We start from the raw sequence: 27,325 nt of genomic DNA, 5'->3' as shown, positions 1-27,325 counted from the left end.
TAACAGCTCTGCTCACATTTATATTTGTGCTAGTGTAAGCAGACCTTTCAGACCAACACACATTCAAATATTGAACAAAAACCTAGAATATTACAAATTTAAAACAACAGTGTTTGGATGTGGATTTCCTTGTATAATACACGAGGTGGTTTGTATTTCACATTTAATTCATGAACCGTATCGCTAACTCCGAGAAGATAAACCGCATCGTACATGTCATATGGACAGACTAATCTGTGGCTCTTCTGATACATATTACGCATGAGTCACATTTTTAATTAATATGACTTTGTGGTTCACAGTATATTCTATTATCACTCAGTGAGTCACAGTATATTTTATTATGGTAATGAATTAAAGATAAGCAACAAAAATTGAAAAGCAGAATGATGGGAAATTATTTCAAAGGGAATATTCACATGTGTATTTCAGTGCTGAAGACTATTGTGACTACAGGGCGACTGTGGCTAAGTGGAGAGCAGGGCCGTCCTTCAATCAGAGGATCGGTGGTTCGGAGGTTCAATCCCCGGCTCTGCTAGTCGCATGCCGTTGTTTCCTTGAGCAAGACACTTAATGCCAAAACTGCTCCCGTAGCCTACGGTGTATGAATGTGATAGAATTTGAATTGTAAGTTGCATTGGATATTACTGTAATGTAGTGTAAGACTAGAGTCTAGTCATGGTGCAGAGGAGTGACGTAGAGACGGTGTATATGTCTCTGGTAGCAGCAGCGACCTGTCAATCACAGTAGCCCCGCCCTAAAGCATACCCTGCTTTATGCTCTGTTTGACTCTCAATGGACCATAATGTACTAAATGAACATCATGCTGTATTGAAGAAGACTTGAAACTAGAGATTGAGACCATAAACTCATGTTTACAATGTTTACTGAGGTAATAAATCAAGAGAGAAGTAGAGTCATTTTCACATAGACTTCTATACAACCAGAGGAGTCGCCCCCTGGTGGACATTAGAGGCATTTAAGGCACTTGACTTCACTCGGCAGAACCGAAGGTTGCCGCCTTTTTACACCACTCATCCGTGGGAACGTTAGCTAGATAATTTCTAATTTCAATTTGACATTTTTATTATGTTAATTAATGAGCACATTTAGATAGAAACATAACTAGCTTTGTCTATTACCAAAACATTTTTTTTTAATTCAATCGACCATTTGTCAGTACCTCAACAAGCCCACTAGGATGCGCTCTGACTAGCTGGACTCAACACTCTACGATGAAACTTTTGGTGACCTCATTCCAACCAAACAGTATCATGGCATGTCATAATCACCGTGTGCCCTGAACAAAGGTGTCAGCTGATGAAAGATTTACCGCCACGGTCTCTGTGACAACGCTCATCAAATATTCATTTCGCAGTTCTTTCTGGGAACAAATGTGTCCATCTAAGCGCACAAAACTGTCTCTCAAAATGTCCCGCTGCCTTTGCAAAGACAACAGACAATGTGTGCGTTTAATTGAAACATGAATACCATTTGAATCTTGTCCATCCCGTCCGTCCGTCCGTACTTAACACTTCAGCGATGCACTCTAATGATCAATGCTTTGTGCGACTGTCTTGAGATGCAGCTAATTAAAGACTGAACAACATTAGCCTGAGTTACATGCATGTCTGGCTGCCAATCATCCATCGCTGCCGACCCCCCCCCCCTGTCTCTCTCAATCTCTCACTCCCACTGTTCACCTATTTACCTACTTTACAGCTCGGCACTGAAGTGTTGGTACACGTGAGTGATTGTATTTCTCCTGGAGTTGCACTAATTAGACAGTGTGCTCGTCTCTGAGTGAAAACGTGACTTTGTGAATCAGGTCAACAACGTGTCGATGCAATCAGCTAATGGATTTCACCTGGAATCGTTAAGTGTAGTGTGCAATAACAACGCACTCTCCCCTCGAGACTTGAAACTAGAGATTGAGACCATAAACTCATGTTTACAATGTTTACTGAGGTAATAAATCAAGAGAGAAGTAGAGTCATTTTCTCATAGACTTCTATACAACCAGAGGAGTCGCCCCCTGGTGGACACTACAAAGAATGCAAGTTATGTCGCCTGTTGGGAAGTGAGATCCAAAATCACAACTGCAATTACTGCTTATCGCCATAGGTGCTGCCAGAGAGATTAAAACAGATATCTTTGAGATTGCAACTTTAATTTACTTTTATTTTACCTGTTTTGTTTTGACAAGACCTGCTTCTATGAAAATGAATTCAAGCATACTCATTTTCACATCATTTTCACACTCATTTCCCCCTGCTGGTCATTAGAAAGAATGCAGGTTTAGGGCACTTCTGCATTGGCTTCACTTTTCAGAACAAGAGTTTGCCACCTGGTTCCAAAAAAACCAGATGGCCACGGCCAACTGTAGTCCACAAACCAATAGGTGACGTCAATGTATGCACGTTCTATGGTTAATAGCCAATAAAGGGAGGAAGAAGAAGTAACTACTGAGTTAATTTTCTTATCAAAGCTAGGACTGCGTCAAAGTTTAACCCCAGATATTTTTGGCAGATGACTTGACAAGGTGTTTTAATGATGGTGATGATGAAGCCTGGGAGTCTAAATATGACAAACTCAGACTTACTCTCATTAAGCTTGAGAAACAGTCTTTGATGTTTCAGTTCCTTCAGTCATTATTAGAGGTAAATAAAAAATAAACCTCACGCAGCCCCCTAAGTGTGATTCTGCTGATAACTTTTATGAAATGCATCTTGAAAAACTTTTTTGAAATGCATCTTGTGTAACAATTAGTATTTTATTGCTCCGTATTTACACAAACAAGAAAAACTGATTTGGAGCTCTGAAAACAGGGACCTTCCATAGTTCTCCAAAGCTCTGCGTTTAACTACGTTTAACTGGTGTGCTCCCTCCTCATCACCATGATTCAACATGACATAAACGAGACAAAATAACTCTTTACGGCTTCAGGCCTTCTACGTGTGGAGCTGAGTGCAAACAGCAGAAGCCTGTTCACAGCTGACCACTCGCGCCCTCCGAACGACTTGGTTCTTCTTGGGGCGGCAGAGACGGACTTTATTGGGGAAGCTGCTGCATGTATTTTGGGAAAGCCCCACCTCATGTTAGCTGCCGCCCGAGAGAAATACCATACCAGCTGTAGCAGGTGTGAAAACACATACACATCACAGTTTGGTGTGAAGTCCTCACTGATCAGGCTCACTGGAAAAATCTACCAGAAAACACGTTGACGCCGACCGAGCAGTCAGTTGCCATGACGTCTTACTTCTGTGGATATCTGGATAGATGCAGAATAAATTATGTCACATTGACCTATTTGCAGGGATTAGTATATTTATGAAGCTACCTCAGCAGTGATAGCAACAGCAGGTGACAGGGCAACACCGTAAAAACACTTCCACTGAAGGTTCAATTGTGTTTACAAGGTATCCCTAGTTATTATAGCCACTAAGAGGTGAAATCAAACGGACTCAACAGTGCACCGAGAGACAAAACTAAATAAATCAGGAAGTATAAGTGTTTCTTCAAGCTACTAAGATGTTTTGGAGGAGGCCGCTGAGAGGTGAAAGGAGCCTTCCAGGTTGTTGCTTCAGAGTGTGCCAGAGATTTTGCCACTTAGCCGATCATGAATTTGTAATGTACTGTCTTTACAAGTGTCCCCATGTAGAGATTTAGCACAGTGTTGCTACCAAATTAAAAGCACCTTTATTAATATTCTGTGAGTGCAGTAATCAAATGATTGCATTTAGAGAACAACATGTTGTAAACATTGTATTAAACGATTGGAGAGAGCAGCATCTCTAGTAAGAGCAGATTTTGCAAACATATAATATGTGCAGGATATACGTATATAGTTATTCTGCTGCTCAAATGTTTGGGGTCACCCTTTTAGGTTGTATTCAGTCTTTCTTTTACAAATAGATGTTGATTTTTAATAAGGGTTTGCCAAATAACTTGTGTTTTGTTCATGGAGAAACAAACAAACGCTGTACGATGGTTCAACCAGAGTCACGAGTGAAAGGGCCGAGAGAGCCAAAGAGCAACAGTTGAATAAGAATAGAATAAATCACCAGCCATTGGTGAAAGAAACTGGAAGCTTTGTTCCTGTCTCAGTGTCTCAATAATGTCTTTAACAAGCTGGAATATTATCAGGTGTGTAATTCTAGCAAAGCTCTTATTAAACTGTCACAGTAGAGGGTTAAAGTAGGGTTGGCACCATTACGACACTGGATCACAGGATATTAGCTGAACATAATATGAAGAGACAAATCACAGTTTGAACCTCTTCACTCTAACCACTGAGTAGACTGCAGAGCGCCCAGAGAAAAACGGCTACCAAATCAATTTAGAGCCCGGTAGCAGGCGACGTTGTGGTTCAGTAATGATCGAGGGTCACTTTACGCTTGAAAAACGAATGCATGCAAATATGGTTCCGACAGCATTCTCCCATCATGCCACACTGTGGGGACTTCACCGGAAATGGATCATTCCAGACTTCTTCTTTCAAATATAAATAATACATTTGGTGATTCATACTGTTTTGTTTCTGTTGAAGTGGTGGAAAGAGGAAAAACATCAATATAACAGGTAATCCCAAACTTCTGAGCTGTAGTGTACACACACATATAAATTAAATACACATATATATAAATATGTATAAATAAATTAGTGCTGGGCAAGTTAACGCGTTAATTTCGCGTTAACGCATTTTTAAAATGTATTATAATTTTTTTTTTTTTTAATTTATTAATTGAAAGACAAGAGACAATACATAGACATAGCAACAAGAGGATGACAAAAACAGTGGGATAAAAGCCAGCAAACATCCTATAGTCAGTTGTGTATGTATGTGTGTGTGTGTGTGTGTGTGTGTGTGTGTGTGTGTGTGTGTGTGTGTGTGTGTGTGTGAACGTGTGTGTGTGTATGTCCTTGAGCCTTTTGAGATAGGAAAAAAACAACAACAAAAAAAACAGGTAAGTATTTTTAATTTATTATTATTGTAACAGACTGTCTCATGTTTATCGTTTTGTATTGGAGATGATATGTCCCTTCAGGTTTGCCGTAGAGCAGGGATTCCCAAAGTGTGGTGCGCACACCCCTGGGGGTGCGCACCACAATAATTAATATTAAATATAATTTAAAATAATTTCAGTGGGATTTTTCACAAAATAAAAACATGAATGTGACCGAGCGTCTTGGGTTCGTGTATGAGGGCACTTATCTAATTGTAATAACTGGAGTCGGGAGACCAGACATCTTGTTCAGCCCATGGCTACTCTCTTTATTATTGTTTCCCCCTTCGGCCCCTTCGCTACGGCAACCCTCAAGGGATATATTATCTTCAACACCAGAACGACAAACATGAGACAGTCTGTTACATGAATTATAAAAATTACCTTTGTAAGATTTAAATTTAAAATTAAAAACTGACAATTTAATAAATAAATGCACTTCAGCTAGCCTAGCTTGTGCAGCTAACGTCAGCTAACAGCATTCATTCAGCAACATTCATGCAAATATGATAAACTGGCTGAAATCGGGGAAACTGTCAGGTGGGACATCTGAAGTTATCAGTCATAAAAGAGGAGAGAGAGAGAGAGAGAGAGAGAGAGAGGAATCGGAGGCGAGAGAAACGGAGAGGTGCGTTGGGGAGAGACCGGGAGATCGAACGGGAGTCAGAGAAAGATGAGACGGAGGAGACCGAAAAGGAGGAAGGGATAGCACAGACAAATCGGGAGCACATAGGCCCATCACGGAGTCAAGGTGAAAAAAGAGGAAATATGATGAAAATGATCTGGGTCTGGGCTTCACTTGGATTGGCAATGCAGATTGCCCAAAGCCACAGTGCGTGGTGTGCAGTGAGGTTCTGGCTAACAGCTGTCTGAAGCCCTCTTACTTACGTCGCCACCTGAACACCAAGCATGCCAGTGCAAGTCAAAAGCCCCTTACATTTTCAGTTGGATTATGTTAGAACAACATAGAAACCGTGTTCTTCAACTGCAGTGCAAAAGCTATAGTTTAAAGCATCTACATGCATCGTCAGCTGGTGAGGATGCATCATTCTCCATGTAGTCATTCGTTTCATACATCATCCCGACCTCGACCGCGATCCCCAACGCTGTCATAGCAGACACTCTATGAGAGCTACCGACCTCGACCGCGATCCCCAACGCTGTCATAGCGGACACTCTATGAGAGCTATCTACCTGTTTTCTTTGCAAACCCTCTCAAGCCCTTTGAAATGGAATACTTTGATCTGATGTGATTAGCGACATTTCCTCTCTGATACGCTTTGCCGATATTGTCAGACTCTCTTCTTCCTTTTTTTGGTTACTTTGCAGCACAAACAGTTGTTGCCGTACGCTGGAATAGCAGCTTTTTTTCTGCAGGATATTCCGCCATTGAAACAGGCTTGTGCTTGCAACTCTATTGGTAGAACAGCCAATAGGTACGCCCTCTATCTGAAACGAGGTGTGATTGGTCAAGGTCTCCCGTCTGAGCCAAGAGGAGGTGCTGACCTCTACTTTTGTCTCAGACAACCTGAATTACAAGATGCTGAAAGGATTTTTTTTTGACCAATGTTGCCAAAAACACACTCCCTTCCCCAGCTTTAAGTGCGTATGCGAGACCCTTCTACAAAATTCTTGTACATAAAACAAGTCCGCTGGATACATTTTGAAAAAGCTTGCTTAATTAATTAGCTAGTTAGCCGCAGCTGATAAAATCTGCCATTGAGAGTCATTCTGAACAGCAAAATTGATGGTTGCCAGCTAAAAAAAAGTAAGATGCTTACTTTCCACTGAAATAAAAGGACCCATTCATATATATATTTTTCAAAGACATTGAGCGTTAACTCCGACATGTAATCTGCATATGAACGAAAAGGTTGACCGGTGCAGCAGCAGTAACTCAGGAGCAAAACTTTGAACCATTAGGAGAAACATACATTTTACAGTCCATCAAAAGCTGCATGAAGGTATCACTTTGGATTAATTGATGTGGGCGAACAGTCGGCCGAGCAGAACCACAGACAGACACACTAATGCACGTTGCAATGGCATCATTTTTGGCTTGAGAAGCTTTTAAAAGGATGAATGGGCTGCCAACTCACTAGAGCCGCGTTAGGCAGTCTCACCGCGAGACAGTAACTCACAGCCCTGTGCTCGTTGCAATTCTAAAATCTGCATCTCAGTAGAAAGTTATTGCACATGTGTGGATATCAATAATGGGAATAGAGGGCATGCATTTTAATAAAGAGAGCCCTCCATCTATAATCAAATATCTATGTAGTTCAGTATTGAGTTATGTCACATCACAATGCAAACTTTCTGTCTCAGGAAGAAATCATTCAAAGGCTGAGGGTCACATGGTTTCCCATCCACTGACACAGCAATTGGAAAATTCATAGCACCAGTGAATGTAAATGAAAATGTCATGAATCAGCTGTCCAATCTTTTCTAAGTGGCCATAGTGGGCACGGTGCCGTTCAGAACGTTAAAAAAAAACTAAAAAAGAGAGATGAATTCATCTTGCTCCGTGTCGTGCGGTCCTTATCGTCGGCGTCATCATTCAAATTTCACTCGCTCACATTTCATCTGGTTTTATATCTCACACTGAGGCATAACTCATCTCCTTTAGATTAGCTTCTAGTTGGCGAAATGAGCCATAAATATCTTTTATGTCGTATTGGTGTGGAGTGCTTCTCCCTTTTTTTCCAACAGCCTGAATAAGTCTTCTCCCCCTCTGTGTTTTATTGTACAGCAGAGACGTCTTCAGCTCCGTGTACGGCTGTTTGTCCTGCAGATTTAGTACAAAAAACACACTTGTAGAAAGGTGCACGTGGTGTGAGATTAAATTTAAATGAAATAAAAAATAAATCTTTGATAGAGAAATAAGGAATCAAATGTGTAAAATTGAAATGTAGATCCCCTTTTCAAAGCCTCACAACATTTGTCACGGAGTTCAATCTGTGGCCAGGAGCCCTTCGTGTCCACCACCACTCCACTAAATCCTCAAGCCCCCCTAATCTCCCATAAACACTCCCTGACTGTGGAGCTTCCTTGGCATTGCCAGCATGCGTGTGCCAGCCCCACATACCCATTAGCACCGTTAAGCCTCAGCTTCTCACCCCCCCCCCACCCACCCCCACCGCTCCTCACGGCAAAGGTGAGTTTTTGAGATGGGCGTTAATCCTCAATCTGGCAAGAAACCTTTAGTGTAGAACCCTACTTATCCACCCCGATCCCCCACAGTCCTAAATTGCTTGTCATCACCAGCAAAGGTTTGCATGTTGGAGAAATTGAATTTCATTTTGCTCCATATATCCTTGTAGTTTCATCGCTCCCTCCTCCTCCATCTCCTTCATAACCTCACTCCACTTCTTTTTTTTTTTTTTTTTTGCTCATCTTCATTCCCCTGCTTTATTTGCGTGTTTCTACTTCCCCCTCTCTAACCTCCTTTTCATCCGACACCACACACACACACACGGCACACTAATTGTTTTCCCAGCCTGCATCCCAGTTAACCCGATCATCCCAGTGCCTCCATAAATAGAAGAAGAAAACAAAACTAGTAAACAAAAATCAGAGGAGGATGCTTCCGGTGCGATCAACATTTCTATTTCTTCTCAACTCCCCTTCGCCGCCTGAGCTCTCAGCCTCCCGTTCTCCCAGTACACTGCAGCTCCTCCTCCCACCTCGCTCATCAGCTGCCCCTCCCTCCCTCCCTGCCTGCCTCCCTGCCTCCCCCCTCTCTCTGTCTCCGCTAGGTGCAGCATGTATGTGAGCGTGTGTGAGCCAGCAGAGCCGCCTGTGTGTTTACATGTCAGCCTATCAGTGCTGCCGGATTTAGAGCATCTGGAGAGGACGGAGGCATTTTTTAAATGCCCCACGGACGAGGGTTTCTCGCCGCTCGCACACGTCCCTCTTCCCTCCGCTTGAATCCAGCCTGCATTGAGTCCCGCATCCCTGTCTCCATGCTTTCGGAGGCATTTTGAATTTCCTTGGCAACATGGAGCTGCCTGAATTAGAATTCTCTGCATGACAGTCCTGGTAAGTGCTCCGTCTCTATGGTGGCCTGGTTGCGCTGAGGCATTGGATCAGATTTATTATGGTACAGTGGTGGCGCCGGGGGATCGCCAGGGAGAAGATTAACGTTGGGAAATGAAATTGTGTATCGTGGGCAACTGGACGGGACGGAAAGAGGGGGCAGTTATTCACTGAGGAGGACTCCGGGTCTTATTTGTGCTTTGTCATCCAGATGGGTTTCATTTCGCTGTGTGATCCGGGGTTGATGATGAGTGCCACGCGACGTCTGAATGTACAGTATGCAGTTTAGGTGTTTGCTCATGGTGTACATGAAAATTACATTGTGTGCATGGATGCTTGCAAACACACCTGCCTTGTTTCTGTATATATCACAGCTGAAGGTGTGAGGCTGAGCAGCAGAGTGTGTGTTATTGGTTTCTCTCTGAGTGCCAGGGTGGTCGTCGTTGCTTCCTTAATCTGCCCTCATTAACATACATGTTCCTTCAAATGCCAGTAAACTCATCTCGACTCACACTTATTCATTCTCAGCAGGCTTTATTTATTTATTTCTCCTGTTGGGTCTGGCTATGAGGGATCCGATGCAGGTGTTTTTGGATTTGCCACAGGTTAGATGGATGGGTGTTAGTGGTGGTGGTGGTGGTGATGATGGGAAGGGTGGGCATTGGGGAATGATGCCCGGTGATCATGTATGCAGGCTGACTAAATAATCTCTCACAGTTTGATTTCTAATGCTTGAGTTTTGGTAATCATGGCTGCAACGCCTCAGCGGGCGGACAGCGATGAGTCAACTCTTCCTCTCCAGCTTCAACACTAACAACCTCTGCGAGCCACAGACCCCTGACGGTCTCTGAGTGAAGGGTCTGCTCTTCAAGTCGGGGCTTTATGAGCCAGACAATGCCCTTAATTGGGGCCCTGAAATCAGGTTATGACAGCTGATTGGAACCTTATTGGTAGTTATTAATGCCTGTCACTGTCTGAGCACGTCTGCCGCTCAAATGCACTCAACGCAATTTTGCGACGGACTGAAACGAGCATGTTTATGGCTGGAATTTCCCGATTTAGATCTGGTGAACAAAGGCATGACTAAAGCTAACTGTTTGTCAACTGTCTACATACTGTCGGGATGAGTTTGTTTGCATTATGCAACATGTATGCACATATGTCTGTATGACAAGACTGGACAATATACGATACATAAAGTTGTAAATATGTGTTGCAGTAAAATATGTTTGAGTTACTGCAATATTTTTTGCAGTTAGCTAATGAGGATCTAAATAAACAAACAAATCACAACCTTGACACATTCAGCAGATACGGAGCAACACGCAATCAACTGGAGTCATACTGTTTATGCCACTGATGAATATAAATCCAATATTTATACATTTCTAGCTCCGTTTTGCTCTTATATACATCTGCCACCTCAGCTGCTAAATGCTACAGCTGGACACAAACCAGTGAGCTTTTCTTTCTTCTTTTTTTTTTACTGAAAACAGCTGCCTACTGTGGCTGTGAGGTTAAGTCAATTATATTCAATTTACACTACACAATCGCTTATACAAAAACTGACAGTACATGACAGCTGCACACAGGGGTAGCCCAATGGGTAAAATGGCAAACATGCTTCAAATGCCTATTGTTGAAATACCTGTATAAAAGCACCCCCCCTCTCCCCTCCAAGTCCGAGGCTGCTCGGTGGCTAACATAATTAGAATAATAGGAAGTTGTGTGTGTGCGCGCGCTAGTCCATGCTGATCTATTTAAATTGTCTACAGACATTGAAGCAAAGTGAGCGTGTGCAATCTATAGAATCCAGAGAGGTTCCTAACTATACGCTCCTCTCAGATAGTGCATACTTGAGAAATAATAAGCACCCTGGAGTAGGAACTCACTGACATCTCAGGGGGAAATAAGCTCAAAGGGTTCTGCTGATATATCTCGATTCTATTCAACTGCAGCAACTGATGATAAAATGTGGATAATCACTTTATTAACAATTCATTAAACTATTAATGCTAGTAAAATGATTAGGACACATGCAGGACTGTGGAGCCTATACTCCAGTCGATTCCATTACAAACTGAACAAAACAGCTAGACTCAAAGCAGTGCTGGTGTTCATTTTGTTTTCCTCCACAGTGCTTTGTTACATGCTGTCATATGCTTTATGTTCTGTGACATACCGCTCTATATAATACTGAACAATTTTCTCACGGTGAGATCAAATGGGGATCATCAAAGCCAAGGTAATGTGTTTACAGAAGGATTTCAGCTTTACTAGCAGTTCAAATGGAATAATAGTCAAGTGGACAAATCACGCGTTGGAGGAAGTTATAACCAGCAGCATTTTATGGGAGACAAACGCAGTAAGTGCATTAACATGAAAGCAGGTTGTTTTGTTCCAGAGTTCACTACATGTGATCAATGGTGGGTAACAATAGCTGTGTTTCCATCAACTGGTTTGTAGCGAATAAACTTGGCTACAGCGTAGTTTCATCAGAAGTTGGCGCTGTAGGCTACTAATACCTGTAATCCGCCAGTAGAAGGAGTAGAAGTAATGAACCAGAAACAAAACAAGTCGGTTTGGCCATTTGACTCGTATACGATTGAAAGAAATTCCTGAAGACCTCTCTCTATTTTTCTATCGGGCAAGTTTTAATTGTTCTTTCATGTCAGCTACTATTGGCCATGTTTCACGCTGTCTGGAGACGAAGACGAGCCTTCGCACTTTGTGGCAATATCCAGGAGGACACCACAGCTCATCAGTCATGTGACTTAAATGTTCGCTATGTCAGAATTTATTCGGCAAGGGGGTTTCCACAATCAATTTAGCGCTTCAACAATTTTTTCGACATTTTTCTGCCATTGGGGAAATTTCATCAAATTGTGCCGTTTTCATTATGCTTTTCTAATGTGATACTTCAAAATGCACACATAAATATGTAAATGGGAACACAGTTAAAGATACAGAATGACTAATCACCTCCGTCTGAAGCCTTTGTAGGGTCTCTTATGGTCTATTTGTCTGCTGTTTGATTCTGGGCTGTAATAATAGAGCCTGTTATTTACAGCGACAATCAGGGCACTCCTGCACATAACAGTTCATTTGCGATGCCCCAGAAAAGAGCGGTGTACAAAAGTGGCCAGAACACATCCAGGGTGTTGCCATTAGAGCGTCCTCTGAAGCAAGGTCCAGCTGGAATCCAGATGCTGCCACATAACGGGTAACATCAGCCGCCTGGAGAAGGAAACGGCGAGAGGGAGTGTGGTGTGGACTGCCATACCACGCGTTCATGCCGTGTCTGCTGGACGGCGAGGTGACAGACTGATTCAGATCCGTCACAGGATACTCAAATTTGCGTCCTAGAAATGTATTCAGAAGGTCACAGTCCTGCTGCTCGGCAGCAGGCTGCCTTCCTCATTTAAATTTAATAATAACAGCTTTATGCAAAATATGAGGCAGTCAGGAGGATGGTAGGATGGAGGACTGAGGTTGCCTCTTGTTTGTGCTCCCGGCTGGAGTCGAGCTCCAGCACAGCAGAGCCTTTATGATACAAACTAATCACAGAGGAACTCTTGCAAAGAGTCCCTTCTCTTCCCATTCGTCTGTTCATCTCGTCATTTTGTTTAAATTAAAACTCCAATAAGCAATGTTTTCTGTATACACACTGAATCAAATGATGCCATAAAAGGGTTATAAATACTGCTGAATGACTAGCCCAGTCTGCAGCTCTGAGCAGCTTCTTCCAGTTTATTGTTTTGGTTCACCAAAGCCCGACTGGTTGGGTCCCTCTGGCTCACTGACCTCCCAATGTAAAACCGTGGGCAGCTGCTCCCAGCTCAAAAGCTTCTAGCTCAAAAGCTCCCACACACTGATTGTATGCTACCAGCCCAGTGTGAAAAAGTAGAGTAGAAGTAGTCTTTCAGAGAGTCGAGTGCCTGGCAAAGACCGTCGGACATCTAGGAACCCAAAGAGACTTTTTTTTTTGTAAGACCCAAGAATGGCTCAAATGAATGTGATTATTGGAACATTTCTCACATGGCCGAACGAACTGCCCTGAAGAATTAAAGTCCAACACATTAGTCACAAGAACGCCACAAAGCTTAAAGGCCGTGGCTTTGTTTTACAGTTCATTTGCAATGTTTTCATGAAAATCCTGATTCTCTTAATCTCACTGTGTTGAGAAACAACATTTAAGTTTGATCAAATACATTTCAATTCAGTAAATCCAAACCAAATTATCAACAATTGATTTATTAACAATCTATAGTATGATAGGGTAGGATACAATACAATGCAACACGTCACGCTAAACCTACAATTCATATTTATTCTGATCCAACTACAGAAATTCTAAGTGAGGTTACACATTATAACCTGACATCTATGAACCCAGTTGGAGCTTTCGGATGAAGCTCTATTGACATGATTCCCTTTGCCTACACTAGGGCGCTTCAGCATCGCGTGATTTTGGGTTCTTACTTGCATTTTAGAGTGTAAGTGTGATTACTTTGCTTCCCGTCGCCAGCTATATCATCATTTATTGCCAAAAATAACAAACAAGTTTAAAGCTGTTATTAAAATAAATAATTATTCAGGCCAGCAAAGTAACCATTTAGATTCCCAATATATGTGATCAGTTTATCCAGTAATGCCTATTCATAAATTCACGTCAACATTTTTCGAGCTGTGAGGAGCTGCTGTCCAAACGGCATGGTTAACCATGGAATACAAATAAATTCAATCAAGAACCACCAATTTGGTGAAAGCCAGATACATAGCCAGATACAGAAGACGCTCTCTAGATGAACTAATATTTACAAATTTCTCTTTGTGCGGACCTCTGTCTACCGTTTATCACAAAAACACTGTCGATGTGCACTTTTGCATGCAGAGTCTGATCAGCAGCATGTTTCAGTACTTTTGTAGTTCCTCATAGCAGAGCCATCTCCACCAAGAGACACTGCAAAATAATAATGGGCTCTTATGTGATGTCAGGCCATTTTCATACGTCGTCCTCCCAGTCGCTGATGGATGTGGTTCTGTGAAGCCCTCCGATCGCCGCAGTGTAGCTGCTGAATGCTCCCAAATAGTATGAATTGTTTACAACGCCCCTAGCTCTAAACCGTAACAAGGAAAACAATTGCTTTCAAAACTGAAAGTGAATAAATGGGCGGGGGAGCAAAAGGTGGAAAGGTCTAACCCCAGCCAATCAGGATGAGCCTATTAAAGTTCCCTGCCGGCATTCACTTACAGTTCAGCATATTGTCAATTATTTTTTTAGAATTGCTTATATTCAGGAACAAGCCATCAAAAACCTTCCAAGGTTCCACAAAACAATATTTTGTGTCAAATTACATTGACATACACTCAACATACAATGAATACCCACTGAAGCACAGAGTTGTGATTGTAGTAAAATGTTTTTATTCAAGCTCGGCTGACACCCACGCGTTTCGGCAGGAGTCGTCTTCAGGGCGTGATACGTAGGTGTCAGCTCAGAACTCTTGAGTGCTTTGGATTTCCCTTTGTCTTTCTACGCGCCTCGAGCCATCGACTCCAAGCGGCAACTTTGTTTGCTGAGTGAGATGTTTTACAATGATTTTTTTTTTCCCTTTTAAAACACAATGTTTTGACAGCGCTGCAGTTGTTCATTTCTGAGATGCTAACATACTTTATTGATTGTTCTGAAAAGACAAAGACCGTAAGGATAAGACATTTAAAAATTCATGGATTGAGAGTCTTTGTCTGCACGGCAGAGGGTTCAGGCGTATGCGCTCTGTTGATGTTTGTTGGCATATTGACCATTCTTGAACGTTGAGAATGCACACAAATCCATCTAAATTAAAACACGTCGCACCACCGCGATGAAGGCAGGCTATCCGAAAACATTAGGTGATCTTAATAAAGCCCGATACTGAGAAGAATTGCGTGTTTTATTTTTGTTGTGGCCTATAGAGCCAAGTGTGTAACTGGGAGTCTCTTGTTGCTGTGATACACCACAGTTCTTCTATCTAGAGTTGTAATTCCATAAGGGGCTCTTTTTCTAGAGCAGACATTTTGATTCGTCGCAGCAGGAAAAGCCGTTATTATGCTGGTTATTTCCAGGTCAGTAGTATGGAGGATGAACACGTGAGGAGGATGCCATTCTTACTGACTTTGTTATTGGCCAGCCCCCTTGGGATGCCTTTGAACATAGAGCTGGTCCTGTGGAGGTGTGCTACACAGTCTGCAATCTGGACATGAGGAAGTATGCCACTACAGGAGAGTACATACGCAGCAGAGAAGCCGGTGTTAAAGCTCACGCTAATTATTGCTTTATTCTGCGAGAAATACAATGCAGAGACATTTTTTTTTTTGTGAAATGTGTTCATGCAATTAGAAAATACTAAGCTTTTCTCATGATGGCACTAATAGTTTTTCTGTTTTCATTAGATTTGGGATTGAATAAGTATTACATTACCTGCTTGGCCAGCATCCGCCACTACCAGCCATGCTTCCTGTCAACTGGATGAATGCAGTGTTGGTCAGAGTGCAGTAAAGATACATTTAAGACAGACGGAGTCAATTGGACAGCCTAATGGAGACTGTTGTTTTCAGTTCCATTAACCACAGTGATAGTTTAGGTGGAGAACAGGCTTCTATGATCAAATGCGCCGTGTCCCCGGGCATCTTAGGAAACATTACTCTTCAGTGTCACCTGTCAAACTAAAAACCACCCGGAGAGAATGCCAAACGCTCCAATACCCGCATGAATTTGGATAATACGATAAGCAGTCTTTAGGTTAGGTTTTTATTTGCCCAGTCACGGACCTCTGCGCCACATCACCTTAAAGGGACAGTTCACCCCCCCCAGAAAAATACATATAATCCATAGTGCAATTTATCAGTCTGGATCGCTTTGGTTTGAGTTGCCTACTTTTGGAGATATTGGGGATTCTCTGGTGTAAATGGGTCATGATTTCTGGAAAGAGACATTGCTCTTGAGTTTTACAAATGTATTTCTTTGGCGCTTTGAGCACTGCCAGCCGATATAGTTCCATTATAATGGAGAGAAGGCAGACATCTCTACCAACTACGCTACACACACACCAAAGCAGTCTAGACTAATAAACAGCACTAAAGGTAAGAGGAAAAATACATATTTTTGCTTTGGAGGTGAACTGTTCCTTTTAGGATTTTGCACTTTTGATAGTTTTTATGACCAAGCTGCTGGTTGGTGAGCGCAAGTAGATTTCCAGTTAAATCGGTCTCCTTGACTCCTCTCCCTGCCTCCTGCTGTTCTCATATAATGTTATGAACAATTTTATGATTCTTTGATCATGATTGTTAACACAGCGGCACAGAGCTTTGCAGATGCTTTTTGTCATATCTCACCGGTGCTTTATTCTGTCATTCCAATTATTCAATGCGGAAAAGATGGGTAGCATGTTTGCCATTGGTGCTAATGTAAAGCACACAGAGCTTCTCATGTGTGCCGTCTATTTTCGTTTCGGAAATTAACTTCAACTTTCCTAAAATAGATAACATCAGTTGCTTAACTAATAATGTTTTCAGAAGATATAAGTTCACATTTTGCTCTGATGGTTGTTTCTTAAAGTAGTTTCTTCTTGTCGGTAGTCCTTGTATGTATAGAATGTGTTGGTAGGATGACGGTGAGAGTGCCCCAAAAAGAGAGGATGCTGTCAAAACAAAAAGAGAAAGAGAGCAGGAGTTTGCTGACCCCATGCAGGTGTGTTTCTGCATCTCAACAGGAGTCGTTCACATGCACGCCTTCTCCAATCATTTGATCCTGGCATGGTGGCGCGTCAGGCCATGCCGCTTCTTTTTTGGCTTGCAGGGGGTGTTACCTTTATCCAACGCTTGCATGGAGGATTTGTTTTCACGGGATTTCTCATACCTCACCGCTCGTTCCTCTGGAGGATGCAGATTAGCTGGCAGTGCGGTTCTTAAGTGTCTATATTCACCCTGCAAGTATTTGATCATTATTGCGGGTCGTTGGGTTTATGTAATAGCACAGCTGTTGGTATGTGAAGCTGTCGCGTGTCCAGATCTGCACATGGTGGAGATCTGTGTCCCATCTGCAGTTTAGACATCATATACTGCAGTACAGTCTACTGAAAGAGAGAGTCACTTTTATGCAGCCCACAAGCTTTTCTTGTTTGTTTGCTTTTGGACTTTCAAATGTTTGCCTTTAATTTGTCAGTTGAACATAAACATGTGATTTCAGGCAATCTTTTAAAATCATTTTGACTTGCTACTTGCTGCTGTAGCTTCCTTTTCTTTGTTTAATCCTCTATTCTCTGAACAATAATGAAAAGTTGTTTGGGAATTGTTTGCCAACGACAAGTGTGAGAGAGGTGCTGATGAGCACATTGTCCAAGACTGTAATGAAGAAGATGGATGCTAGAATCAGAGCGCAAAGATAAGATTAACAGACCATAGTTGATCCGTGATTCGACGCAGTAAAAATTAGTACTGGGCGAAGGTTATAATGACATCACGATGTGTTCAAATGTAATCTTGTCAAATTTAGTTTTTGGCAAGAAACTTTCAGTTGTTTGAAGGACTTAAGGGGTTTCACAGCAATATAAAATAGATGAGAATAACACGAGATCCAAGCAGACTCTAATACATATTAATGCCAAGATCTTTCAAAGAAATAAACAATAAACATACAATCTTTTATATTGTGGGTATTTTTCGCCGAAAAGGACTCATCGACGATTCGCAATCCCTGCCGATCGGCAAACAAACGTGATGGGGCTAAGTTTTGTGTTCCATTGCACCCCTGTTGATGAGATGAGCCTTTATTGTTCCCCAGGGGGGGGGGGATTCAGAAAAGCATCACGGACTGAACCATGTGTGAGGTGTAAAAACTTCCACAAAGACATTGCAGGTTTTTTCACGTCAGTAAATGGTGTTTCCCAAAAGACAATGCTCTCATGCTTAGGCTAAGGGTTGTGACAAAATAAAGTAAGACCTTCATGAAAAGTACAGCTGGACAATATGCCCAAAACTTTCTATCCCTATGAAATTAATATCTTAAAACAAGATATATAAATCCCGTTTTTTCTGATAATTAAGTAAATAGTCTAAATGTAATAAATCTATTTTTGTATATTTCTGTTCATTAAATACTTGAAAAATGTATGTAAGAGTATTTTCTTATTTAATTAACGTTACAGCAACATCTTTGGTATGTGCTTGTTATTAATTTGGTTTTTATGTTACGATATTGAGATATATGATTTCATCACAAAGAGATTCCACTAAAACACAATAAATAATATTGAATTATGGCCCAGCCCTGTGAAAATGGACCTCAACTCTGATTGAATTGAATTGAATACAATTGTAATTAATTACAACGCTGCAAAAGTTGGGACATATGTTTGAATGTCAATAAGCAGCATTTGTCAGCTATGAAAAGAAAACCAAAAATAGAAATCACAAATCAAATCATCCGTGCCCCAAACTGCATGCACATCAAGCAAAACAAAATGCTAAATAATTCAATATATCAAGGGAAATACTCTCAGAACTCAAGCTGCATTGATGATTCGAGACAGATGTCACAAGTTGGAACTATCCGACAGGGACACGGCAGACAAATACAGTACAGTTTCCACTTCCTCATAGTGTAAATATCCCGGTTTGTGCAGCACAACCGGCGTACTTAAAAGCAACCAAAGGGCATAAATGCACCGATGCCTGTAGCTCACGTGTCTGCATCCCGCCTGCAGAAATCCATTGAACCATTAGCGGCACACACCTCTATTCGGTTTGCCCCGAATCAGACCACGAGGCCATGTGAGAGGAGAAGCAGGGATTCAAGGCAACACGAGACTCATGGCGAGCTGAGACATGCTTTTTGAGAGAAGACTACGGCAGGGTGAGAGGTCCGCGGAGAAAATGCAAGCGGTCAAACAAGGACAGGAGAGAGGAAAAAGGGCTGCACTCCACTCCTTCACTGCACATCAAGGGCTAAAATGGATTTCTTATTTCAATTCAAAGACTTTAAACCCCAATCCAAAGACATAAAGACTCAAAACTGTGTATATAAGGTAGTAATTGAGAGGTCACTTGCCAGCTCTATCTTTTTCACAATCTCAGCTCGAGGTCAAAACAAAGTGGTGATACAGCGAGCAGATCTGAGCCGTGAGGCCAGGCTCCACTGATAGTACCCCTGCCCTCACGACACTATGAATCATACATCATGCATGGTACTCCAGGGAGAAACTCACCACCGCTTTCGCTTTTGCTTGTTTTTTTTCGATTAGCAAGGACATCAGCGAGCCGCTTCTTGACTCATGTGGCCGAAATATAAAATCACACTCACAGATAAACACGTCACCCGTTTTCTGCTTTTAGTATAATTTTTCCATTTCACTCAAAGGTTTAGCATCCGTCACAACGTATCAAAGGTAAATGTGCGCTTGTCTTGTCTTAGAAGATATTTCGCCACCCTTTACACAAGTGTCCATGCCATCCATCTGCAAATTCATGTAATTAGTGCGAGACTGGAGTGGGAGTTCACGAAGGAACCACCGATGGACACTTAAGCTTTTATTCTGACAGTCTGTGTTTATAGAGCATTGTACAAAAAAAAGCACACACACACACACACACAACACACACTGGACTGACACCCCAATGCATCTGACATATACAGCCAACAGAAATGAATAGCTCTGGAGGAAGTGAAAACAGAAGCTGCAATTACCGTTTTCCATTGGAACTACTCAGACCACAATCCGAACTGCTCCAGTCCCACGGTTTCCATTCACAGAGAGGGTGATGTTTAATTTGTGTTTGTGCAATAAAAGCGGAATCGTTCTAAGCTACACTATCAAGTTTAATATATGTTTTCAAGCTGCAAAAGCGTGGTAGACAGCCAAAGAGCTTTCTAAAAGGCACTACACCGATAATTTGAAGCGCTCCCACCGAAGCACTTTTGCGAGTGAGTTACAGACAGAATACGCAGTGCCTATTCAGTGCCCACGCATGATAAATATTCTGACAGACTGTATTATCCTCTCATAATGAAAGTTCCTCTTTGAAATCTAAAAGACACAAATCTGTACATCACTGATTGTTCTTTGATGATATCACGATAATGTGGAATTTAATTAGTTCCCCGTTGTAAAGCAATACACTACTTGTCTATCACATCACACCAATGTTTTGCTTCAGTGTTCACCTGTTTTTGTTCAGATAAAAATGCCAAAATGGAAACGAATCACAGCCGGATTTCTCTTACTTTGCATGAGGCTGCTCTCAGAGTGTGTCCCACCCGTTAAAGCTTCGACTGAAATCGCGTGATTGATGGGAGAAGCAGAGCTTGAAGGTTTTAGCAGGTTAAAGTTCCCCCGAGTCAAAATCAAATAGGGGTTTAAAGTCCTCTGACAATCGCCCTCTCTCCATTTATCACCGCTTGGCAGCAATCTCTGTTTTATGTCACCGCAAGGTCAGGAGCTCAGCAGTGGCATAGGATGTGTTAAGTTTGCAAATAATTCAGGGAGCCATTTAAAGATATACCACGGCATTTTCTTTGCTGCTCATTAAAAAACAGTCTGTGTGAGCGGAGACGATGTGTCACTGATATTGGCAGTAATTGTTTTCAGCATGCTCTGAAGTCAGACGCGCAGCAGGGTGGTTATATTGTGTGACCAAGTCCTTTCATTGATTGGCTGATTTCATTACTTGTGAGGAAAATCACCATAGTGAAATGTTATGCAAGGAAAGGCTGATAGGCTCTTAAAGGTGTTTTTCACTCTGAAGTAAGAAATGTATTGAGCTCATACTGTAGGTTATGTTAAGAAAATAGACTAAATGGTGCCTGTAACATGGGAGGACTCATTAGTATCAGACAATGGTTCATTGTCACAAAAATTGTAATTGTAAAGCAATGTTTATCAAACTTTTTATGAAATGTAAGGAAAGCATTTCAGTAAATTAATTATTAGACTAAAAAATACAATCAATCCTTTGTTATTTGTATATATTTGGACAGACATATCCAGGTAGATATGTAAAAGTCTATTCACTGACATGGTTTCCATTTAGCTTTTGCTTCCTGAAAAGCTGTCAGGAGTGTGTTCAGTTAGAATCAAGGACACACGATAGTTATTCACACATTTAATAAAAAACATAACGGGATCGTGGGCTGAATAGGAGCCTGATTTGGTGCAATTTTCTAATCTTAGAAACTAATGACATAGACGGCATGTTCTCCATCTGTTATTAAGACATGACACGGAATTGTTCAATATTGTCATTGCCATTTGTTTAACACCACTCCTCTTTCTCCATGTCTCCACAGGTAAGCAGTAGGATGGTGTTGGGGGAGGCAGGAGGGCACAGCTACTTGGTGGCATGCTGGCAGCCCATCCTGATCCTCATGCTGGGCACCGTCCTTTCCGGATCCACCACCGGTTGCCCCTCCCGATGCGACTGCAACGGTCAGGAGCGCTCCGTCGTGTGCCACCGACGGAGACTGGCAGCTCTTCCCGAGGGCATACCCACCGAAACAAAGCTGATGGACCTGAGCAAGAACCGCCTGAAAACTCTGGGGCCCGAGGAGTTCATTAATTACCCTCAGCTGGAGGAGCTGCAGCTTAACGAGAACACGATCTCATCCATTGAGCCTGGGGCTTTCGGCAACCTTATGAACCTTCGGACTCTAGGTTTGCGCAACAACCACCTCAAGCTCATTCAGCTGGGGGTGTTCACAGGCCTGACTAACCTCACCCAGCTGGATATCAGCGAGAACAAAATTGTCATTCTCCTCGACTATATGTTCCAGGAGCTGTACAACCTGAGGGCACTGGAGGTCGGTGACAATGACCTCGTATTCATCTCCCCCCGATCATTTCATGGCCTCAGCAACCTTGAAAGCCTCAACATCGAGGGATGCAATCTGGCCTCAGTGCCCACTGAGGCCCTGAGCCATCTGCATAACCTGCTGTCACTTCGATTGCGCTATCTCAACGTCACTGTCATGAGGGATTACTCCTTTAAGAGGCTGTATCGGCTCAGAGTGCTGGAGATTTCCCAAATGCCTGCCCTGGATACCATGACCGGAAAATGCTTGTTTGGGCTCAACCTCACATCACTGTCCATCACAAATTGTAATCTTACCATCATCCCCTACCAAGCCATCAGTCACCTCAGATATCTCCGCTTTTTGAATCTGTCTTTCAATCCCATTCATACTGTGGAAGGGAACAAACTGTTCAATCTCCAGAAGCTTCAGGCTTTTCATTTGGCTGGTGGGAGATTAGCTGCCATTGAGCCCTACTCTTTCCGAGGACTCAACCACCTCCGTGTACTCAATGTATCCAGCAATAGCCTGAGCACCATAGAGGAGTCTGTCTTCCACTCAGTGGGGAACCTGGAAACTCTGGCGTTGTATGAAAACCCGTTGGCCTGCGACTGTCGCTTGCTCTGGGTCTTCCGCCGGCGGTGGAGGCTCAATTTTAACAGACAACAGCCCATGTGCACTTCACCAGAGGTTGTTCAAGGAAAAGAGTTCAAGGACTTCCCAGATATTCTCCCTTCTGACTATTTCATCTGCCAGAAATCCAAGATCATGGATTACAAGGTCCAAAAGAGCCATGTAGATGAAGGAACTACGGTTCATTTCACTTGCCAAGCTGAGGGTGATCCGGTCCCTGTGATAATGTGGCTTTCCCCTAAGAAGGACTACATCACTACCAAAACTGCGGGGTCAAGACTTTCTGTGTCTACTGAAGGCACATTGGAGGTGCGTTACGCCCAAATCCAAGACAACGGCACCTACCTGTGCATTGCAAGCAATGCAGCGGGCAACGACACCAAAGCTGCTCACCTTTTTGTGCATAGCTACTCCCCCAATTGGCCACACCAGCCAAACAAGACGTTTGCCTTCATTTCAAACCAGCCCAGTGACGAAGGTGCAAATGTGACCCGGGCCTCAGTTTCATTCCCGTTTGATGTAAAGACCCTCATCATCGCAACCACCATGGGATTTATCTCTTTCCTCGGAGTGGTCCTCTTCTGTCTTGTAATATTGTTCCTCTGGAGTCGAGGGAAACACAATACAAAGTCAAGTATAGAGGTTGAATATGTGCCCCGTAAAGAGGAACCAGAGGAGGCCAGTCCAACTGAGGCTCCCATACAATTCAACATGAAAATCATGTGAACTTTGAATGGAGGCCATGTAACCGTACAAACTGCAGTCGGGATGCATACTATCTTCGCTTCAAATATCTACTCGGTTTATGAGCGATAGAAATTGCACAGCAGCAAACGCATTTTGACACTATACCCTCGACTTCTTTTTTTTTTTTTACTTCAGGGACTGAATCTTTAAAAGCAAATGTTGAATTTAAATATTCAAATTTCTGTAAATTTGTATTGGCAATACTCAATCAGTATGTTAACATGCACTCAACAACCAGATTACTGTGTTTAACCAAGTTAAGGTAAAGGTTAAAATAAAGCACATGGATCACAGCTGCTGGATTTCCAGAAATAAACATGATAGGCGGGATACTGTCTGGAAAGATGTGGAGATCAGTCTACAATCTTTCTATTAGCACAACTTAAGAGAAATATGTTGTTGTTGGGATTTTGATGCCGTCTTTTGCTTTGATTGACGTACAAAGCACAATAACCCAGCTGCTGTTGCTTGAAATGCTTGTTGAACAGTTAAAAGTCATTTCTCCATTTTATATTGTCCCATCAAGTAATTGACAGGTATGACACAAGCATTAGGGGTGGTATTAGATCAATGAAAAAAGGATAGTGAATATAGTCATATTTTAAGAAAATAAAGATGTAGTTTCCAGAAAGAAGTTATTAAATTACAAACATATACTTAAAATGTTGAGAGAGGAGAGTAACAGTATTATAAGACTTAAGTAATAGTTTTGGTGGAAAAGATCTTAACATTTAGAGAAAGAAGTTGTATTATTATAAGAAAATTCCATGTTTTGAAAAAACATATTTTGGGATTTTGATTCTCTGAAATTGATTTTTTCTTTTTTTTTTATTAAGAACCAGTTGGAGCAGAAGAAAATCAGCAGAGTAGCCCGTATCTCATTACTTGTCATAGATAAGCAACTTTGTCAACTGGGCTTCAACTTTACTCCACATCACTTTTAATAACTGAAGTATTTCATAATCTAGTAACAGTCAAATTGAAAATCTGTGCATGTTAACACACTGAGTGAAAGAAAAAAAAAAAAGGCCAGTCCTACAGTATGTGCTCCTTTCTGCCAACAAAGGAAGTTTGTCATTAAATGTATTAACATGTTCAGCTATACATATTTTTCTGTATTCTATTCTTTCCTTGTACATTATGCTATGGCACAATAGTGACGCTTTTAATGGCTGTGAGTTTTGAACATAGTACAATCTAAAGAGCAGATTAAGATTAAGTTGGTGTTTTTGACGTGGCTAAACCAAAAGAGAGTGTTACAGCGTTTCAGAGTGCTCCTAAAAGTCATGAGATTAACAATTTGTCATCAAGTGTAACAAAAATAATTTGTTTACCCATTTGGCAGCTCAATAAGTCTGAGCACTCTGTCCAAGTCCTGAGGTTATATTGTCACCGGTGCTTCTAAAAAATGCTGACATTAATCATTTTTTGCCTTAAGTAACCCATTTTCCAGCTTTTCAGCTGAGCACTACCCAATATTTATGCGTTAAATGGAGTTTTATGCCATAGGGATTTTATGTTGTCTAATTAATTTCACAGTCAAGGTCTGCTCTGAGGATAATGTGTTCATTAACTCTTAAAGTACTTGTTTAAATGGGATGGGCAGATGGAAATTCTATTAAAATAAATAACATTTTATACTACGGGGTGCTTTTTTTATGCTAATCTACTCTAAAAAATGAATGTGAAGACACATTTTTGAGAGGTGATCTACTGTGCTGAAAGTGAAGTAAAGTCCACAGTGCTCTTTACTTAAGAGGCACAAAGTGAAGCACACACTGAAAACCTCTTAAATCCTCATCTCACTGCAGTCTTTTAAGGGTGGTACTTGCCAATGTGGTCATAAAATGTCACACAGGGCATTCAGGACCTGGTGGTAATGTTAGACCCCCTCATACGCTTGTCCAAATTCCCTGGGATCTATGTATTTGTGCACCGTAAAGCAATATGTTGTCTAAAAAGTGAGATCACGTTAGACCGCGGTATCATATTACTTTTGCCACACCTGGTTCAGTTTTCATCAGTCTAAGCTGCATATTGTAAGCCTCAGCTGTCCTTTGAGCTTCACACAAAACATTTCTTACTAAGCGCGATAAGCGGGTTAGCTTCAGCAATTTCTAAGTTGTGTTAGCAGCTGTGATGTGCTGCAAAACAGTTGGTCGTAGGGACATCAGATGCTCGCTACAGAAACGTATTCAACTGACAGCTCGACACCAGGGGCCACAACATTGTACTGAAAACTTGAAAGAGGCCGGGTTTGGTTTTGTCAGTCTGATCAAAATCGCAAGTGCATCAGAGAGTAATTTGTTTGCTTGTGGAAGGGTTCGTAATAGATAAAACATGTTTTTTATTACATGAAATAAACATAAACACCATGTGACACTGCAAGACAGAGTAATAGGTGATGTTAGAGTAAGCAGAAGTCATATCCTGTCGAAATACCAAACATACAACCGACTGGATGTGTCCGATCCATTCACTTGGAAAAAAACATTGATACAAGTGCTAAAATGCTAAAGACTGTCGTGAAATTGAATAAAGAAATGGCGTAAAAACGCTTTGTACTGACTGCCAAATAGAATGCTTTTTATCTCTGTAATCTTAATTAGGCTAACAAAGCCATAAGGATCAATTTAGGCTTTTTCTTTTCTTTCTTTCTATTCTTTTACTCAACCAGGAAGTCCCCTGAGATAGTAATCTCTTACTGAAGGAGACCTGGCCAAGACGGCACACCAGCTACAGTTTAAATAGAAATAAAACACAGGAAATGCAATAACCAAACACGAGGCAGAGACTAAATCCAGCTCAAACTAGAAAGGTGCACTCAGTAGAGCGCTAATCTCCGCCAGGTGTCTCTGTGAGGGCCGCTGCTGAATTGTGCGAGTGATGAATACAACCCACATTTAACCCCCCGCCTAGACCACAAGTGTGTCAGACGGGTTTTATCACTCGCACGTTTCACACTCTCACATTCTCTCTAATTTTAATCTACACAGATGTCTGCACCGGCTCTGTGGAGGCGTGCGTCTCAGCTCCGTCTCATGGGCGTGACCACGACATGAAGCTATCAAGTCTATTTTTTCGACAATACATGTCAATGTTTATATGAATAAAAAGGAAAGGAATAACTGTGTCTCAGGTCTAGAAATGTGAATCTCAGTATTCACAAATACATTTTGATTCATGGGGTCATGATTCAATTAAAAAAAACGATTCTTGATTTTAAACGATTTCCGATTCGAATTCGATTCTCAATTCAGTACAAATGCACGTTATCACTAGCAGCTCCTACCGGTTGGGGGCTGGTTAAGACTGGCAGCATAAAACTGGCAATAAAAGGGGTTTGGAGAAAGTGGTCACCCCAAAATATAATCCAGTTTGCCGCACCGGAATGCAAGATTTGCCGGGGACAGACACAGAGGGGCACAATCACTCACGGATGTGGTCACACAAGCAATCACATGATCTCCTGGTGGCGATAATAGTAACTATAACACCCGTAAAAAGCATGAAGGCAAAAGGCAACATGATTGACAACAGCAAGACCCAGCAACACAACTCTTTTTTTTCAGGACACGTTTTGCCTTCACTTTGATGTAATTTTCCGTGTATGACTGTTGAACACTATAAAGCAACCCATTTTCTTTATTCCTAATGCACTGACACCACAACTGGCCAGCTATGTTGATTGATGAAGATTTCCATTTCATTTCCACGCCTCATTGCAGCTGCACTAGAAACACGACTGCTACTGGTTCTCCAGTGCAGGAGCTGGAGGAATGTTTAAAAGGATGGGATTTTCTTCATACCTCAGTTTTGAACGAGAGAAACTTGCAGGCCACACTTTATAGAATTACAGCTGCAGTCTGGGCTCGTGAAGAGACAAGCAGCCAGACATTACTGAGCCAAGTAATCACTGAAACTTTATAATCGGTTCTGTTAGGAAACCAGCGTTGAGAAGCTGAGAAGAAAGAGGCTGATATGGATGAATGAAGCGCGTTTATTCCTTATCAAAAATAAGCAACTTATTGCCAAGCAGAAATACACACAAACTGGAGCTGAGCCACGGCTTGTTGAG

General features: G+C 41.9%; 1 protein-coding gene across 1 annotated transcript; it reads left to right on the top strand.

Moving 5' to 3' along the window:
• Positions 1-8,751: 8,751 nt before the first annotated feature.
• Positions 8,752-24,890, top strand: lingo1b (leucine rich repeat and Ig domain containing 1b). The gene is made up of 2 exons (XM_031848670.1): positions 8,752-9,044; positions 21,367-24,890. The coding sequence occupies exons 1-2, from the start codon at positions 9,033-9,035 to the stop codon at positions 23,224-23,226; spliced, it is 1,872 nt and encodes a 623-aa protein (XP_031704530.1). The 5' UTR covers positions 8,752-9,032; the 3' UTR covers positions 23,227-24,890.
• Positions 24,891-27,325: the final 2,435 nt, after the last annotated feature.

The sequence above is a fragment of the Anarrhichthys ocellatus genome, unplaced genomic scaffold (assembly GCF_004355925.1).
Source record: "Anarrhichthys ocellatus isolate YVR2014 unplaced genomic scaffold, GSC_Weel_1.0 scaffold8, whole genome shotgun sequence".
Taxonomy (NCBI): domain Eukaryota; kingdom Metazoa; phylum Chordata; class Actinopteri; order Perciformes; family Anarhichadidae; genus Anarrhichthys; species Anarrhichthys ocellatus.
Note: the sequence above shows the minus strand (reverse complement) of the source record. Positions and strands in the feature narration are given on the sequence as shown.